The sequence below is a fragment of the Calidris pugnax genome, unplaced genomic scaffold (genome assembly GCF_001431845.1).
Source record: "Calidris pugnax isolate Ruff unplaced genomic scaffold, ASM143184v1 scaffold20, whole genome shotgun sequence".
NCBI classification, from domain to species: domain Eukaryota; kingdom Metazoa; phylum Chordata; class Aves; order Charadriiformes; family Scolopacidae; genus Calidris; species Calidris pugnax.
In genome coordinates, this window is record NW_015094510.1 from 13,149,200 (window position 1) to 13,166,875 (window position 17,676).

The 17,676-nt window shown below is 42.4% G+C and overlaps 1 protein-coding gene across 3 annotated transcripts in view; it reads right to left on the reverse strand.

The window, feature by feature from the left end:
* Nucleotides 1-17,676, reverse strand: part of ENOX1 (ecto-NOX disulfide-thiol exchanger 1) — a 299,113-nt gene that overhangs the window by 14,318 nt on the left and 267,119 nt on the right. For all 3 annotated transcript variants that reach the window (XM_014966053.1, XM_014966054.1, XM_014966052.1), the window contains 2 exons: nt 14,727-14,834; nt 9,901-9,957 (listed from right to left, as the gene is read on the reverse strand). In XM_014966053.1, coding sequence (XP_014821539.1) covers nt 9,901-9,957; nt 14,727-14,834 — 165 coding nt within the window. The remainder of the gene's footprint in view (nt 1-9,900; nt 9,958-14,726; nt 14,835-17,676) is intronic.

Here is a 17,676-nt window from a genome sequence, read left to right on the forward strand (position 1 = left end):
GAAGCCACGTATTGAAGTGGCCATAGGTCTGGGATGGATCCAGGAGAGAGCCTGCCCATGACCTACTGGAGGGACCAGGGTGTCCAAGCCAGCAAATGGGGACATCATGGGGTCTGGGAATGACTAAAAGACCTGTTTGTGTGTAGGCATGTGCACGAGGCACAGGCTGGCTACAGGATAGACTGAGAGTCAAAGGCCAGTTACTGTGGGGCCTGTGGGGAATACGTACTCATCCTCACTGCAGGTTGGTCACATGGAGCTATGTGCCCCTGTCAGGCTGCAGGATTCAGCAACTCCTGACAGCAGCAATGCTTGGTGTGGGCCAAATGGCTCTAATTCTTCCTTTAATGGAGCTTGTTCCTCTTCACAGGCTGCTACGGCACTGTGCTGTGATGTGGCCTGTGGAAATTTGATTGAGTGTCTGAACTCAGGTTGAACCTTGACTGGATATTAGGAAAAATTTCTTCACTGAAAGGGTTGTCAAGCACTGAAATAGGCTGCCCAGGGAAGTGTCTGAGTCGCCGTCACTGGAGGTACTTAAAAGACATGCATATGTAGCACTGTGGGACTTGCTTTAGCAGTAGCTTGGCAGTGCTGGGTTAACAACTGGACTTGATGATCTTAAAGGTCTCTTCCAACCATAAAAAAACTGTCATTCTATGATTCTAACTCTGAAAGTAACTCAGAATCCTCCAGGAACACCATGTGTGTTATGCAGCTTTTTTTTCAGCTTGTCCTCTTACAGGGGCTGTTTCTGACTCTCTGCTGACTACTCCTGCAAAAATACTTTAATGACTGGAAAAGTGCTCATAATCTTTGATTAATATAATTCTTTTGTTGCTGCAAATGAATCAAATGAATTGATCTTGTGCGAGGTAATTAACTACCCCCTAAAAATATTGTATTTTCCACAGTTCTGGATCCTCACAGCCTGAGAGTTGATATCAGTGAGGTGTCTGACATTAAGTCAGGTGGTCTTGCTGACACACTCTATGTATAGAGGTCTCTTGGCCTTTTCTATGTGCACTGGGATAATTCAGCTTACAGTAGCAAATTACAGTGTTGCATTACGTATAAAAAGAATAAGGCAAGGACTAAGGCATCCAACCATCTGCCCAAAACCAGAGCTCACACCAGCAGCCTGCGCTACTTTTAGAATTAGCACGAGGTCAGCAACACAGCAAAAACCCCCTTGATTTTCAGTGTCTTTTTCCCAGGGTCTCAGAGGACCCTTCTCCTATCTACCTAGTGATGCAGAAGTACGTATTTGCCATATGCTACACTGCTGGTGAATGCTGTAACAGCTTTTGCTTGTGACTGGTCTATCATTAGAAAAGATACAGACCAGGTGTCACCTTTTCATTCAGATCAAGCCTAAACTTGATAACTTACTTTGTGTTATGCAAGAAACCAGTGTTGATTTTGTCAGCCACAGCACATTGTAAATACTTTTAAAGTACATTAATGTAGAAATTTACTTTTAAAGTACACTAATAGAGAATTTACTAGAACTGTAAATTTAAGAGTGCACTAGTATTAACAAATAAGCAGTTGACATCTGGGTTGAAAAATTATCTGGCATTAAAATTATAGGAACGACAATGACAAACAATTAGAACAGCAAATATAAGACCTTGCAAATGAAGTACTCCAAACATACCTCTATACATCTAAGATTAGTTTGTCTGATTTATCCTAAATGATAGAATTGTTTTCAGGAGTAAAGATTAATTGTATTATGGTGCTCTTGACATCCTATTTTTCCGATCCATTTGCCAGAGAGACGCTTTTAACTTTTTCATTACAAAGCTTTTACTATTATAACTTTCACCTGCTGAGTTTAGGCAACTAACAATAATCTGAAAATGCTTTTCTCATTGAAACTATCTCTTCATATTGTTCTCATTGTATTTGAGCACATCTATTTTATGGGAATGTACATATGCAAAATACGGATGACTAATATGAAAGTTACTTCACGCTTATTTGATGATCAGGTTGCTTCATTTTCTAAAGTTGGATTTATGTGTAGGTTCCTGATGACTTAACACAGATGTTTTATGTGATGTGAAGGTGGTTGTTTTGCAAAGGAAAAGGTAATTGCCATTTTGCACACTTTGTGTTAGGGAATTGCAGCAAACCAACGCCTGGCTGAACGAAACCATCGCCTGCCCCCCAGCTCGGCCGAAGTCATTGTAAGTGGGGATACTTGGTGTTTACTTGAGATTGACAACTTGCAAAAGCCCTTTTAAATGGTCTTTAACGCAAATATTGCTCTAGCAATCTCCTTGAGAATGATGTACTTCTAAAAAAATTTTAAACAGAGGAAAAAAAAGACAATATGTTGCCCTGCTGGGATGTGTAGAATTGTTTTGAAAATGTCTTTGTTGAAATAAAAGGAAGTAATTGGGGTGAAAAAGCCCAACCTTAGATGTTTTATGAGAGTGCACAGTTTTCAGTACGGATTTGTATTTGAAAGATATTCATTTTAGGTATATGAAAACCCAGGGCAACCCCCATATTCACAGGAATCTCCACATTTGAATATATGAAAAGCACTTGAAACAAACATTTTGGAGCTCTCACTCCTTCAGCTTAGATCTTGATTAGGATGATGAACTCTTCTCCCAAGAAGAGTGTCTCCTGGGGATACTGAAGTTCCTTCCTCGCTTCTGCCACTTTTTTTGCTGTCTATTCCTTGAAGGAACTTAGCAGGTCGGAGGGAGAGTGAATGTGGTGTACAATCCCCAGGGACTAAAGTAGCAACCTTGTGGCTGAAGCAGAGGTGGCCCATCATCCTTCAAGTGGTTGTGGGGGAGCCTGAGTGCTCTGACAAGCCAATCTGCCTTCCACACTGTGTGGGTTTGGCACACAGCTGCATATGCATAAGGCTGGATGTTATTCCTCAGAAGAAATGAGTGGATGACTCCTGTATACGTGTGCAGTATAAACACTCGGGGAAAATGCTGTGGGATAAAAGGCTGTACATAATGATCAGATATTATTAAAATGTCAGGTAGCTCTGGGCATTGAAGAACTGTCTCTCTGTGGAACTCGTATGAAATCTAAAGTCAAAAAACTTTTGTGATTCGCTGAGTGGGTGGCTGAATGGGTTTTATCATTGTGTCTCAGAGTTCTCTCTTCTCCTCCCTCAGATGATGAGAATTCATTCCAATCAAAAAACAAGTTATGATGCCACTCTGACACTTTTAATTAGGGACAGGGGAAGTGGTGTGATTTCTTGCCGCACATTAACAAAGGGGTTATTGCTATAGCCCAGATCTGCTCCAGTTACCGCACTCCGTGTCAGAATATTCCTCACGCCTGCTGTAGCTATTTGCTCCCCACAGGGTTAGATCATGGCTGAAACTGCAGAGACTGTGATTCGGCCAGCAGAGAGATCTGCACCTTGCTAATGAAACGCTATTGCTGTCCTCTAACATGCTGAACCAGGGCTGGAGTGGCTAAGGGCGGAACTCAGGGGGACTTGATCTGTCAGTGTGTAAGAACTTGCTGAAGGCTGAGCAGGCTCCTTGATAACGTGGTCCTAAACAGCCAGTTAAACTCCTGTTATTTTTCAGGCCTCGCGGTATTGAATTCATGAGGTGGTCATTCCTCATGCCTGTCCTGGTAAGTAGAAAAGCTGCTGATCTGCGAACCGTCACATTTATCATACTCCACATGCCTTAAACTGAAGGAAATGAGTGATGGAAAGGCTACAAATAAACGCCTGGAATGGAAAAGGCAGGAAGTAGAAAGAGGCTCAGCCACTCCTCTGCCCGGTGGTCCTGGTCCCACCAGGACAGAAGAACCTGAATACAGACAGTAAATGGGTCTCTGTAGTCCCTAGGGGCTTTACACCTCTCTCCAGTTGGGGTGCAGCTTTCTTGCACCTTCTTCAAACAATGTAACACACTCATGATGGGAAGCCAAACCCCACATCTCTCTCCCCCCAAGGGAGTACCCTCATCCTTGCACTGCACCACTACTTTTGCTTCTTCTCTTTAGACAATTAGCTGCACTTGTCAAATTAATTAGTTGACCAAATACAATCATCCAAAGGGGAGCAGTTAAAACAGAGGGGCTGGTGAGTGCAAGTGGCTCATGCTCTCTTTGGCAAATGCAGCTTTGAACCTTCTCAGGTAGAGGAGAGAAGCAACCCCCATCTTCTGACATCCCCTACAAGGGATGTAACCCTTTGATCTCTCAGGTACAGAAAGGCTGCCAGCACGCTCTCCCTACCCTCAAACACACCCAGCTGTCATCACCTCACTTTTTGCAGCACCCCCCTGCTCCTCTGTGCTCCAGAAATGCCCGCTACAAGGCCAGAAGACCCCAGCCAAGCCGAGGCAGATAGTCGCTGACTCACATCAGCTTGCTGAGGCTGAGATTCACAGCTTATGAACTCCAGGAGCCCCGGAAGCTCAGACAGAAAAGGAACACGCATTTCCTGATGTCTGCAGGCCCTGCACTGGGGTTTTCTGGTCTATAACTTCAGGCCCAAACTGCTATTATATTAGCCAGGTAGAGCACATTTTTTATCACAAGCCTGTGTTGTTCTAAGAAGAGCAAGCCTTTTGAGGAGTGGGGTAGCCAGAAAACGGCAGTGGCATTTACAAGGAATTGAAGCAAAAGCATCAGCAGTCACTTGGGATCTTAATCTCATTGATGACCAACTTCCATCCTGTAGTCCCTAACCACTGGGACTATTAGAGCAGGCCTTGCACTCTTCTAGCTCCCCCTCTTCTCCCTGTGTTCAAGGGCCCTTTTCATCTCCCTTGGTTTGAGGTGAGGCAGTCTACACAGCATGGAGGTGCCCCATCCTATGGCATCCTATCACTACACTCCCAGCTCTTGCAGCCTGTCTTCATAGGAGAGGTGCTCCAGCCCTTTCCCTTTGATCATCTCCATGGCCCTCCTTTGGACTTGCTCTAACAAGTCCATGTCATTCTTATGCTGGAGACTCCAGAGCTGGGTGCAGTACTCCAGATGAGGGTCTCACCAGAGCAGAGTAGAAGGGCAGAATCATCTCCCTCAGCCTGCTGGCCAAGCTTCTTTTTATGCAGCCCAGGATGCAGTTGGCTTTCTGGGCTGTGAGCGCACATTGCTGGGTCATCAACCAACAGCCATCAACCAATGCTGAGCTTCTCATCAACCAACATCCCTAAGTCCTTCTCCTCAGGGCTGGTCTCAATCCATTTTCTGCCCAGCTTGTATTGGTGCTTGGGATTGCCCCAACTCACATGCAGATCCTTGCACTTGGTCTTGTTGAACTTCATGAGTTTTGCTCTCAAGACTGTCCCTCTGGATGGCATCCCTTCCCTCCAGTGTGTGGACTGCCACACACAGCTTGGTGTCATCACCAAACAAAGATCACAGAATCACAGAATCTTTATGGTTAGAAGGGATCTCTGAGATCACCGAGTCCAACCATAACCCCCCCAAAAAAAAACCCACAAAAAAACTCCCAACCAAACACAAAACAAAACACCCAACCCAACAATCTCCAGCACTAGAGCATGTCCTGAAGTGCCACATCTACATGTTTCCTAAATACCTCCAGGGTTGGTGACTCCACCACCTCCCTGGGCAGGCTGTTCCAGTGCCTGCCCACTCTCTCAGTCAAGTAATTCTTCCTGATATCTAATCTAAACCTCCCCTGCTGCAACTTCAGACCATTTTCTCTGGTCCTGAGGATAATCAGTGATTAACCATGCTACGTGAAAAGAGAAGACTAGGTTGTAGTCAGGAATGACATCAGTCTCAGTGTAGCATGAAGTGAGCAATTTAGTAAAATGGTTGAAATATTTCATCCTGGGTATACTCCTCCTCAGAGTCAGGGATCATCTGGTAACTGCTTGAAAAGCAGAGACAGAGGGGAAAAATTAAAGGAAGAATCAACATCAAATGTAAGATGCTTGGTTGAACTTGAGAAATGCTCTGGTAACAGCTTCAGGCATTCAAATGGAAAAATGCATCCCTACTTAATATTATTGATTTAATGTCTGGAGAAAAACCCACAGAATACTGTGTCCAAGCTGCTGGAGAATGAGGTCAAAGTCATTACTTTATTCAAACAGAACAAAAAGCTGGTAAATAAACTTGTGGTGAAACCAGTTTCACCCTCTGAAATATATTCATTCTATTATGCCAGGGTGATAATGAAGTAACCCTAAAAGTCTTTTGGTGAAATCCTGGCTTTTTAACCTGACAGGAATCTAATTATTGACTTCAACTGAGTCAGGACTTTATCGTGCAATTGCAATCTGGTCATTCAAAGTGCTTCTCCAACCACGACCCATCTCTTACTTTGGTCTGAACCTGAAGGACTGATACTCCTGACTACCCTTTTGTGGCACTTCTACAAAGGGTAGGAGGTACTCACAGGAACTATCTAAGGCAGATAGCTGTCAAGGGAGAGTGCCAAACTGATGGAAGAAGATCAAAGAGAACTTCTAAAATGAGACTTGTGTAAAAAAATCTCATTTTCTCCATTAATAATAGAGTAGAGGGATACCATGGATTTTAACCTCCCCACACCAAAACCAGGGATATATTCACCAAGACTATATAACTGTATTTGCATGCAGTGCCCTATGTATACTGGACTCACCAGTGAGCAAAAGGAGACCTTTGATCAAAATACAGAATTAGTCTATATACAAGAGGCTCCACAGAAAGCCACTGAACTTACAGAAGAAGTGGAAGAATAAATTGCCTTTATAGACTTAGCCACAAAACATGTGATTAGCATTTTCAGTTTGCAGAATGTTCTCTACTCGAGCACACTTCCCAAGCAAGGTTTTTTTCATGTTGGGATTAATCAGGTCCCAACTTCCTGGAAGAGGTTTATATCTGAAATTATAATTGTCCATTGGCCATTATTTTTTCTTTAGTTAAGATAGACATGTGAATTAAACATCTTTATATGCAGCAATGAAGAGGAAATTAAAAGGAGGTCAGATTAGAAGCAGGAAGCAATCTTTTCCTAACCACAGGGCTGAAGGAAATGAATGGTCAGTGACAGAACCTCTGGCAGTCCTGGATGTTGAAGTCTCTGTTAACACCAGACCACGATCCTGGGTTCTATGTACTGCTTGAGCCTGACATTTTGGCCTTTCCTGCCATAAAGTATAGCTGGGAAATGTCAACAGCCATAACAAATATTACTGCATGTACCTGGCAAGTCACTCATGAAACACCCTTATGACTGTTTACAGAGCCTTGTAAGATGGTTTTGCTTTCTGGAAATAACAGATGTACTGGCGATACACTAAAATTTCTGCTTTCCCCCCCCCCAGATTTGTGGGTGAACTGCCATGGCAGGGAAGGTAACATTGCAATTGCTCCAGTCTCTTAGCTAACTGTCCTCAATTCCCCTGCAAAAAGCAACAGAAAAAAAGTGAAGATTGGTCCATTTATAGGTGGGGCACATTTCAAGAGGGATGCTTTTCTTTTTCCAAAGGTGTCCAGATCCTTGTTTCCCTTTCAGGATGGTCTCACATAATGGAAATGTAGAAGACACATCAGGATAGGTTTAAGTATATATTTTCATCTGTATCTTCTAAGAAAAATATTTCCAGGTTTTATTTTAAGAAACAATATTCTCTAATGTAAAACATGATGCAGAGCAGTGCCATCAGCAGAAAGCCTGAGGACTGCAGAAAATAATCTTTTTAAGATTAGAGTATGGGCTTTCTTCATGTGTATGGGGCATGCCTGAAGTTTCTACTGTCCTTTCTAAGGGTGTGATTTTCTGGAGTAAGTTATCTAAATATGCCATAGCGTGAAGATTAGATTGTGCGTTCGGTGTATAGACATACGTTGCCATTTTTCCTTACCAACACCTCCCACTTATTGCTCTGCATGTAAAGGTATTTCATTTGCTGAATTCAACCTGTCAACGGTAACAAATATGTCCTAATCCCATTATATGCATCACAGTTCACTAACAACCACGTAGGAGCCACCAAGCCTTTTTCTCTTTGATCATCTCCGTTTTGCACACTGGCCAAGGGCAAGAACCATAAAGTCTGCTGAGAATAGATGTGGAGAGACAGCCTGCAAGGCACAACACTTGAGCACTACATATTTGATATAAATGACAACTGTTTAAAAGGTACCTCAACTTCCGTTTTACAAAGTTCATTACTGTTGCAAATGCTTTAACGTCCATTCTTTCCCTCTGTTTCTCTGTTCTCCATTTGTGCTGCTCTGCCTCCTCTGATTTCATGGTGGCCTAATTGTTGAATACATGTCTGCAACTGTGACTCAGTAATTGTAGCTGTCTGGTTTTCCTTTTCACCATCAATTTAGGTATTGACTTCTTTTCTTAGGAGTCTAATATTGCTATGAGATCATCATGGGAAGAGCTCATGGCAAAGAGGGGCAGAAAATAGAGTTTCTATCCTATGGAAAATTCAGGCATTTAAACAATTCCTGCAATTACAAACTGGAACAAAACAATACATTTTGAAAAATTTACCATTAACCAAAGATTCTGAAATATTTTGTTTTATATATCTTGGGATGGTGTACTGAAACACCCTCTTTACGCAATTGAAATGGTTCATTTTAATGCTATTTTCAACCTTTATATTATATAAAAATTTCAGGCTCTTCAGTTTTATCCAGTTACATATGAGCCAGAATGATAAAAGTTGAAGCATTTAGGTAATTTTCCTTTAAAACACTTTCATCTTGCAAAACGTTGTTTCATCCACGTTTTTGGAGAGGAAGCATGTTCCTGCAACCAGCTGTTGTACAAAGACAAGTTTTTTAGGCAGCAAATGTGAGCATTTCAAGATCACGAGTGGATTAATGTCTTTATTTTGGTTTGCAAACAGAATCTTTCTAAGGGGTGACGAGACGCTGTGCAGACAGACTGCAACTGCAGATTTGTTGGAGCTATCAGACAATATTGAATGTCTCCTGTCCAAAGGCTGAGAGCTATGAGGCTCTATCGACTTCACTGCGGAAACAGACCACAATGAATGAGATTCGGGAAAGGATTAAAAAAGAGAGGACGACATTCCCTTATCACAAAGCTGTTCTGAAAACTCCAGCCTTCCATTCAGGCTGAAAATAAAACTGCTTTCCTGGCTGTGCCATTAGACTAAAATAGATGTTAAAATATATTAGTGTTCAGGCTGTCGCTAGTTCTCTTGGCGAGGAGGAAGATTCCGCATATAATCAGTTTTAATTTTCATATGTTTATGACAAAGCACAAAGCTGCATGGTTTGGAAGACAAACATAGTAGGTAAGTTCTCCTTTTTTTCTCTCTCCCCTTATCCAAATTGCTGTTTTGACTGCAATCATTAAGGGAGCAACAGAAGCATATTTTTTTTTGGCAGCAGGTTTTAAAAACCACGACCTTAACAAGTCCTTTAACGATTTTGGACAAAATAATGGCTCAATGAATTAATTTAGTCCTCTTGTGCAAATTAACTGTTTCCAAATTATGCGTGTATACAAATCACTTCCCTCAGAACTGAAATACAGCCGGACTTGCTCAGCTGCAAGGTGGCAGCCACAGAGACAAACGGTGTAACCTGAGTAATCCTGGACAGGACACTAAGGCAAAGTATTTCTTTTGCAGTCGTTTCCATGGTATCTTTAACACCCACATGCAGCAAGTAGGACACTGGCTGTTAAAAGTCTCATCCAAATAAATCCTACAAAGTAAATTGCATGGAACCCAATTTATCTACCTCGAAATGAAGTTTGCTGGGATTTGAACCTGTGGCTTCAGGAAAAAAAGAAATAAAGAAAAAAAAGCAGGCTCTTCCAACCTGATGGGCAAATCATTCAGCCATTCTATCAGCTTTAAGACATAAATAGTAAATTTGAGAGCATACGCATGCATACATATATATATACACATAGATAGTTGTACCTACATTTGCCTGAGATTCATCATGCCCATTGATTTCTGCTAATTCCTTGGCGCTTTTTAACTGCGAAGAGTAAACAAGAAACAAAACAGAACAAAACAAGCACATTACTTGAGTATTTCACGCAGTTATCTTTGATTTATTTGAAGGAGCATTTTATAAAGCTTCCAATGAGAAAAACAGATGGAGCATATAATTCTAATGAGTTTTTGCTCAAACCATTTTGAAACCAACATACTTAAGGCTTGATAGGTTGGCAAAAAACCCAAAGAAAATAGTAAGACGGGGTCATTATTTTTTAAATAATAAGATTAGAAAGTAGTTTCAAGACATAAAAAGTGCACAGAATTAGCTCTCAAGAATAATAAACGATTTCATTTCCCATTCTTGTTGCTATTAATTTAAACTTTACAATATTTGCAAGTTGCCACTAGCTAAATAGTGTTTTGCTAATGATTACTTTTGAATGATATATTTTGAGCTGTTTAAGATGCCAAAGTGCTACCGTACGTTTCCTTCCTGAGGAAGCATCTAAATAACTGACATGGCTCCTGGGTATGACGGAAAAGGAGGTGAAGAACAGCTGTTTCATTTAACCAGTGGCAGGAAGAACTAAGGAAACACTGCCAATTCCTAATATATGATCTTAAACAAAACTTTTCTTTTTTTTTTTGTTCCCTCCTGAATTAGTTTTTCGGCAAAAATCCAGGATTTAGGATTGTAAAAATAATTCCCATGACAGTTAAAGAATGTCCTAACTCAAGCCTTGAGCCACAGTGAAATACGTAGTCATTCATCCTGTGACTGAGCAAACACAGAGAGGAGGAAACACTGCAGCTCTCCTGAGCCTGTAAGCCATGGAGCTTTGTATAGAATCATAGAAGGGTTAGAGTTGGAAGGGACCTTAAGGATCATCGAGTTCCAACCCCCCTGCCCTGGGCAGGGACACCTCCCACTAGAGCAGGTCGCATACTTAAATGAAGTGTCCAGAACCATTCACCCTTTAGGTAAATCTCTGAAGAGTCATGCCTTTATTCTAACTTAACTCAGAGTAGATATCTGGGGTGGGGGCAGATGGGGAGCAGTAAACAGAACTTTCCTCTGCATTCCTTGTTTCTTGTCAAAGAAGCTGGGGTTGATGTAGCTGTCGATGATACAGCTGTGATCCTGGATGTCTACAGTCCTAGAATCCAGGTGAAATGGAACACTGTTGTGTTTCAATTAGATGTCTGACTCAAGAAGCATTGGCGGACTACCACTCTAGGCAGCTAGGTTACCTCCATCATGTTTTTGCTGTGTGGCAGCAACAGTTAAACTGAGTGTGATTCAGCTCCCGGCTTCTCACAGTTTCCAATCTGACAATTGAGGTAAGCTGGTCATGGTCTCTGCGTACCCTATTATGCAGGGCAGTAAATGGCACCAGTTCAGGAACTGCTGCTCAAGCCTCTAAACTGCTCCTGACGGAGAGGGAAGGGGGTGGCAATCCCTGATAAAGCAGTGCAAAGGAGAGCTGGGGACTGCAAACTCATCAGGTGTCCTGGTTCAATTCACTGATGCTCATCTTTCAATACCCTCGGAAAGTCTGCAATTTATCCTGACAGCAGGGTGATGCATTTCCAATGGATGCTACATGTTTTCCCTTCACTGGAAAAATAACCGTCCTGTGAAACCACCTCGCTGTGAGGATGGCTGGTAGGAATGATCTGAGAGGGCTGCTTCCAGCCAAGCACCAGAGTCAGGCATTTCTGCATCGCGGTGCAACCAAAAGAGACATTTCCTGATTCTGCCAATTCTTCATTATAGAAATTCACCTCATGTGAGCAGTCATATTGAGTTTGGCTGAGTTACTCATCTGAATATGAGGTCAGAAGAGCATGCTCAGGTCTGAAAAACTGCTCTGTACGCTAATGTCATGTCCTGGGCACCCGGGGAGTGCTGTTTGTTACCTTTCGCCTTTCCTTTTCCAGGCTGACAAAGTGCCATCACCCCTTGGTGACTGCCAGCTTCTTGGGCAATGCTCTGCATGTGTTCTGCTGGTGACACACCACTCCTCCATCAGCCACACAAGCGTTTGACAGGAGAGTAGGCTCAGCCTCTAGCCTACATTGGTCTGCCAGGTTTCCCACCATCACTGCTCTGGCACTGCTCCACCAGTTAATACAACTCTAATGCAGACGGGATGCCTGAGCCCTTCCGTCTCTTTTATCGCCTACCATGCTCTGAAAAGGATGCCAGAGCTCAGGCAAGAAGGTGCTAGGTGCTACATCTACACTAAGACCACTTCAGTAGGAGGCGGAGGTGAAACAGTGGAGATAATGGTACAAAACTTGTGGGTAGAGAATGTGCAGCTGCATTCCCACAGATGAAAGGGATAAAGTCCTCTTTTTTCCGGTGCTTGTTTTTTTTTCTAAATTAAAATTTAAATTATATTCTTCTCTCACATCCTAAATAGTGAAATCTTGGAATAGGAACCTCAGAAAAACCTACAATATTGGAAAAACAGGCCTTGGGCAAGGGGCTCCATTGCAAGTCGGTGGAGAATGTGATGTTACCAGCAGAGAGCATGCTGAGGCAACATACTGAAGTAGGGCCAGTAACAAGCAAGAAGAACTGAGAAGTTAGAAGTCTCTGACGCATCTAATGCCGTGGTTGGGGTAGGTCTGACACAAACCAGTGGGCGTGAATCCCTCTGACAACGAGAGCTGGTGACCATGGGCCAGATCTGATCCAGAAACCTTTTGGATGCAATAATGCAATATGGTGCAGGAGAAAAATGGGACCTCTCCCAGCAGGATGTCCCAGCCTGGACGCAGCTGGTTGGTATGACTGGATCGGGGCGAGATGTGCTGAGCCAGCAGATGTGTTTCAGACACAGCTGCACCTCTCCGTGCAAACATGCCTGCGGTGAGGCAGGGTGGGATCCCTCTGCCAGCTTGAGATGAAAAGGCAGATTTTAGCAAACGTTATCACAAAACCAAGCCATAGAATCGCGGCGGGAGCCCGGTGCTATTTATTTTTGAAAGAAATGTTCATATTTACTTGACTCCGCCGGATGATTTTCAATACCCATTGTGGATAAAACACACAGATGAGCTCTGGTGCTTGTAAAGGAAAGCTGTGAGCCTTGGCAAGTGGGGGTCATTACTGCTAGGGCTTCTGCTGTTCTGGAAAGTTTTGGAACTGGTTCAGGGTTGTTGGAGAAGCACACTGGCTGCGTAGTGCTCCTCAGGAATTCTGGCTACTTGCAGTCTTGGCCCTAGGCGTGTTTCAGAGCTAATTCTCAAGAGAAATGCAGATCCATCCTGCCTTTCTTCCAGCTACTGTTTCATCTGTCTGCCTAGCATGAGTGCACATTTGATTCGCAATTAGTAGGAGTCTGCAGAGAATCAAAAGTCTGCCCTGGTGGTCCCTACTGGGGCCTGGCATTGTACAATCTTCCCATACATTTTTGCAGCATTTAATTGCTACCAAGATGTAAAGTAAATTTCAATTTTTTTTCTTTTTAAAGAATTTTATAATGTTATACCTTGAATGCCATGTAACAATGGAAATGAGATACAATTAACTCAATAGATCTGGTGGATTCTGTGCTTGTAAAGACTCTTTCATTACCAAATCCATTCTTCTTCACAACGTTTTGTGTAATACAGTCTTGCATCAGCCCTCATTTAGAAGGTTACCTCGGTAGCCATAAGTGCTAAGAACATGTATCTGAACATAAAAGCTTTGGTTTTTTCCAGCTTCTAAATTATTAGTTTCTAGAATGTATTTGTCACCAGATATGTTCAAAGACAAATGTTAAATGTGGAACAATGCAACAGCTTTCATAATGACATTAAAAAAAATCTGAAATAAGTATAGTTTACTTTTCCCAATATGTACATTAAATGTATAAATCTGTCTGCAGACGTGCTTAGACATACATCTTGAACATAAGAATCATCAGCATTTTGAATCACTGCCATCTAAGCCATTCAGATCCCACAGTCTTTAAACTGCAAATACTTAACCAAGTCACTAAATGTATTAGTTCGAAGTTTATCTAGAAAGGATTAAAATACGGTGTCCCAGCAGGGACTGTGCCTGTGCAGCACAGGTAGGGGCTTGTGATTTCAGTGTGTCCAAGCCACATGGTCTGTACACACAACATGCATTTATGCACACTCTGCTCGCACCCAATGCACTGTTTCCTCTCCGGATTTACAGATTTAGTAACAGATTTTCTTTTTGCTGTGTAACTATCCATCTTACCATGCTTATAAAACAATCCTACCAAATACACTTCTCAGTGTCACAGAACACCTTAGAACCAAAGAAGGTATGATAATCAGATTTACAGAGGTTTGCTTCTCACTGCTTAAAGAATTGCATTGCTTTAACACTATTATGATAAAGGTTTTTGTATACTTGTATCTGCATGAGAACACTGGAGATGCAAAACTATTTTTCTTCAGTACTAGTCTTAAAAGAAAGAGCTGTTCTGCTTCAAATAGATTTGCTTTTCAGGTATATTTAACTCTCCCAACATACTTTTTTTTCATTCAGAGTGAAAACACATTTGACTAATATCCATATAGAATAACATAAATATGAAATCAGTACCGGGTAGTGTAAAATAAGGGTCCATTTTCACTCTGTTTTCTCAAACCCTGCGTTAGCCTCAGCTGCGTTCACAAATGCTAATCAGAGCAGACACACAGGCCACAAAAGGCTATGTCTTGCTCACAGCACAGTCTGTGGTCAGACTCCTATGGATTCTGGAGGTGAAGCCATGAGTCTTCCACCCCTCAGCGTGCCTAAACCAGCCTTTTTCTCCCACGAGAAGCACTCACCTGTTCCTGCAGGACTTTCAGCATCGCTTGTGTATGTGTTTGCTCTTCCTTGGCTTGCTCCAGTTCGGATTTTTTGTTATTTAATTCTTCCTGTATGCTCAGCAATTGCTGCACAAACAAAAGAAGTTTCTGGTTAGCACCGTCTGGACCCAAAAGCTATTTTAAATCCTCAGTTTGATAAATCCTCATTTCAAACAATGCTTTGCAGTCTGCTCCTACATTTAGTATTGTTGCATAATCTGCTGTGTCTAAATGGTCCAGAGGTAAATTATTTTCATCTGCATCTCCTTCTGCAGCAGTGCTCCACGAGTAATGCATCTGTTAATGTGTGTTAAGCTATTTGTTACATTAAAGTAGAAAATCCTGGTACAGTATATCACCCACAGAGCGACTGTCACATTCATCTGAACCAAAATCTTATTTGTAGAAGTATATGCAGTGGTTTTAATAACACTAGGGTAAACACTACGGTACATAAATAATTTAAAAGCACAGCCCTCTAATATAATTAGTCATTGGCCCACAGCCATTTTCATTCTATGCAAAGCAATATTCTGGAAAGCTTTCACACTGAGTTGCCAAGAAGACAAAAGCCTTCCTTTTTTCCCCTTGCGCTGTGATATTTTATTAGATCAGGAAGACTGACGCCCTACAATCAATATGTCAGCCAGCAAAGCTGCTGATCTGAACTGTCAAAACAAAAAGCTGTGACCAAAACCTGTTTTTACGAAGACAATTCAGGGTTGTAGGGACATCTTTAAAAGCAAACATCCCCCGGTCTTGGCTAGCTTTAGGTTATGCGTAGGTTTACTGTGACTATCAAGAGCAGGTCAGTAGATCTTGTTAATTCTGAAATAATTATATATTTTTGTATTGATGCGATGAATGTTAGACACCGCTGAAGAGCAAGAGGAGATAAACGAGATTAAAAAGGACTTTATGGTGCTTTCCCTTAGTGATCAAGAAAGGAAGCCATGACTTGCCGGGGCAACGTATTGCTTGTAAGCACACTCCTTTTTAAGGACTACTTGAATGAGGAATTCCTTTACTAACTTGCATTATTGATCTAACCATGTATCTGAGGGTTTAAAGCTTAGTTTATGCTTGTACTTAAGACTGGTAACTCTGACTCAAACCAATGTTGCGGGTATTCAGCATCTCAGTAAGTTATAGATAGTAAACCTAGAAATAGTCCCTGGCCTTGTTCCACCGCACTGGAAGTCCCAGGCATCAAAGGACTTGGCGCCAGTATTGTTTTCAGAGCTGCTTGGAAGCAGATGACATTTCAGGGACTGATGGAGTTATTGGTAGTGTGTTTCTGTTGTAAGTGAACACCAGTATGGTGGATTAATTCAGCCACTGAAGTAAAAATATATGTGGGTATATGTCTGATTATATCTCACACACGCTACAGTCTAGCTGGGTTAGCTTTTTGATGGAACTTGCCACCTGGACTTCTCTCTGGGAGCCTTCAAGAGACAGTCAGGTACATGTATTCACTCTACCACAGCATAAGAGCATTTCCAATCTCAAGATTTTTACATGAAATAACAAGGTCTGTTCCACTGAGGCTCTTGGCCAACCAACTTTTTTGTGGGAAGCTTTACTTTGGCATTTCCTGACCAGGGATGGATTGCCACCTCAGGCTTGTGTTCATCTCGCCTGCTGGGTACTGCTCCCTACATTTTCAGAAGACACATTGCACTTGTGTATGTTGTCATATGTCACACACTGATACCCATGCAGGTCCTTAGCACTGTTATAGCTTTCCCAGCATTTAATAACTTTTTTAGCTCAGAAGGGACCGTTGGGTCACATCGTGTAACCTCCTTACAGAGCACTAAGCTTCACCCAGGATAGCTGTAGCTGATTTCTGCAATTTAGAAAGAAGGGACTCCTGTCCTTAGAACAGAAGCAGAGCATACAAGACACTAGAAAGATAGCATAAGCCCTTTCAAGGGTCACTACCTGAGACACCTGAGATTTGATAAGCAGGTGTGTCACCTAATAGGGGCTGCTGAAATGTCCTCTCCCTCACAGTTGCAACCTGTTTGACCTTACACACCAGAACACGGCAAGGGTTTTCAAGAAAAGCAATCTTTGACCCCCATCTCAGAGTCTTCTCTAAGCAGCTATGTTTCACCAGTATGCCAGCCTCTCATGATTCAAAGGGAAGAGCCAAAATGAATGAAATGATCTTCACAGAAAGCCAGGAATTCATCTAGCTAATTATGTATTGGGGCAGGACTTCCCTCTTTTTCTCTCCAGGCAATCAGCTGAAACGTTGAAGCATTGTCTCAGTGCAGTGCTTCAAGTCCTAGGGAGTCTGAGGAGGACCTCACAAGAGATCTTGTTTGCTCCACAGCCTCTGAAGGAAGTGAATAGCTGTACGCATCCAAGGAGAACATCACCACCATCCAGACTGCGCCATCATCCTGCTTCAAAGATTTTGCTCTAGCTTCTGGGAGAAACCCTAGAGCCCATCCATCTGAACGATATAAACTCCTATCTGGAAGACACCAAGTTTTGAGTCTATCTCTTCCCCTGGAAAGCCATTTTGCTACTGAATGACTGTTACAAATGGGAAACCATGTTTCACTTATGGGTTGAACCTGTTGCACTTCTGCCAGAACTGAAATCTCCTTCCCCATCCCACCCACCCCCTCCCCACAGTTCTTCCATGGCCAAGTTCTACATACCGCAGATCAGCTCACAAACTTCCACTGTTTTATTTTCACATCTCCCACTGCGATCTCCCACTGTGATTTAGTCTAATTATATCCCTCTTCCTTTGATCCTGACTTTTTTCCGTTTTGTGTTTGAGGCAATTTTTCCAAAACTGTCCGAGCATGGGAGGAAGCGGTGTGGAAGACACTCTCCGAGAGCACGAGAGAAAGAGAGAGAGAGAGATGCTCCTTGCTCTGCATCTTTGTACTTGGCTCTGGACCAG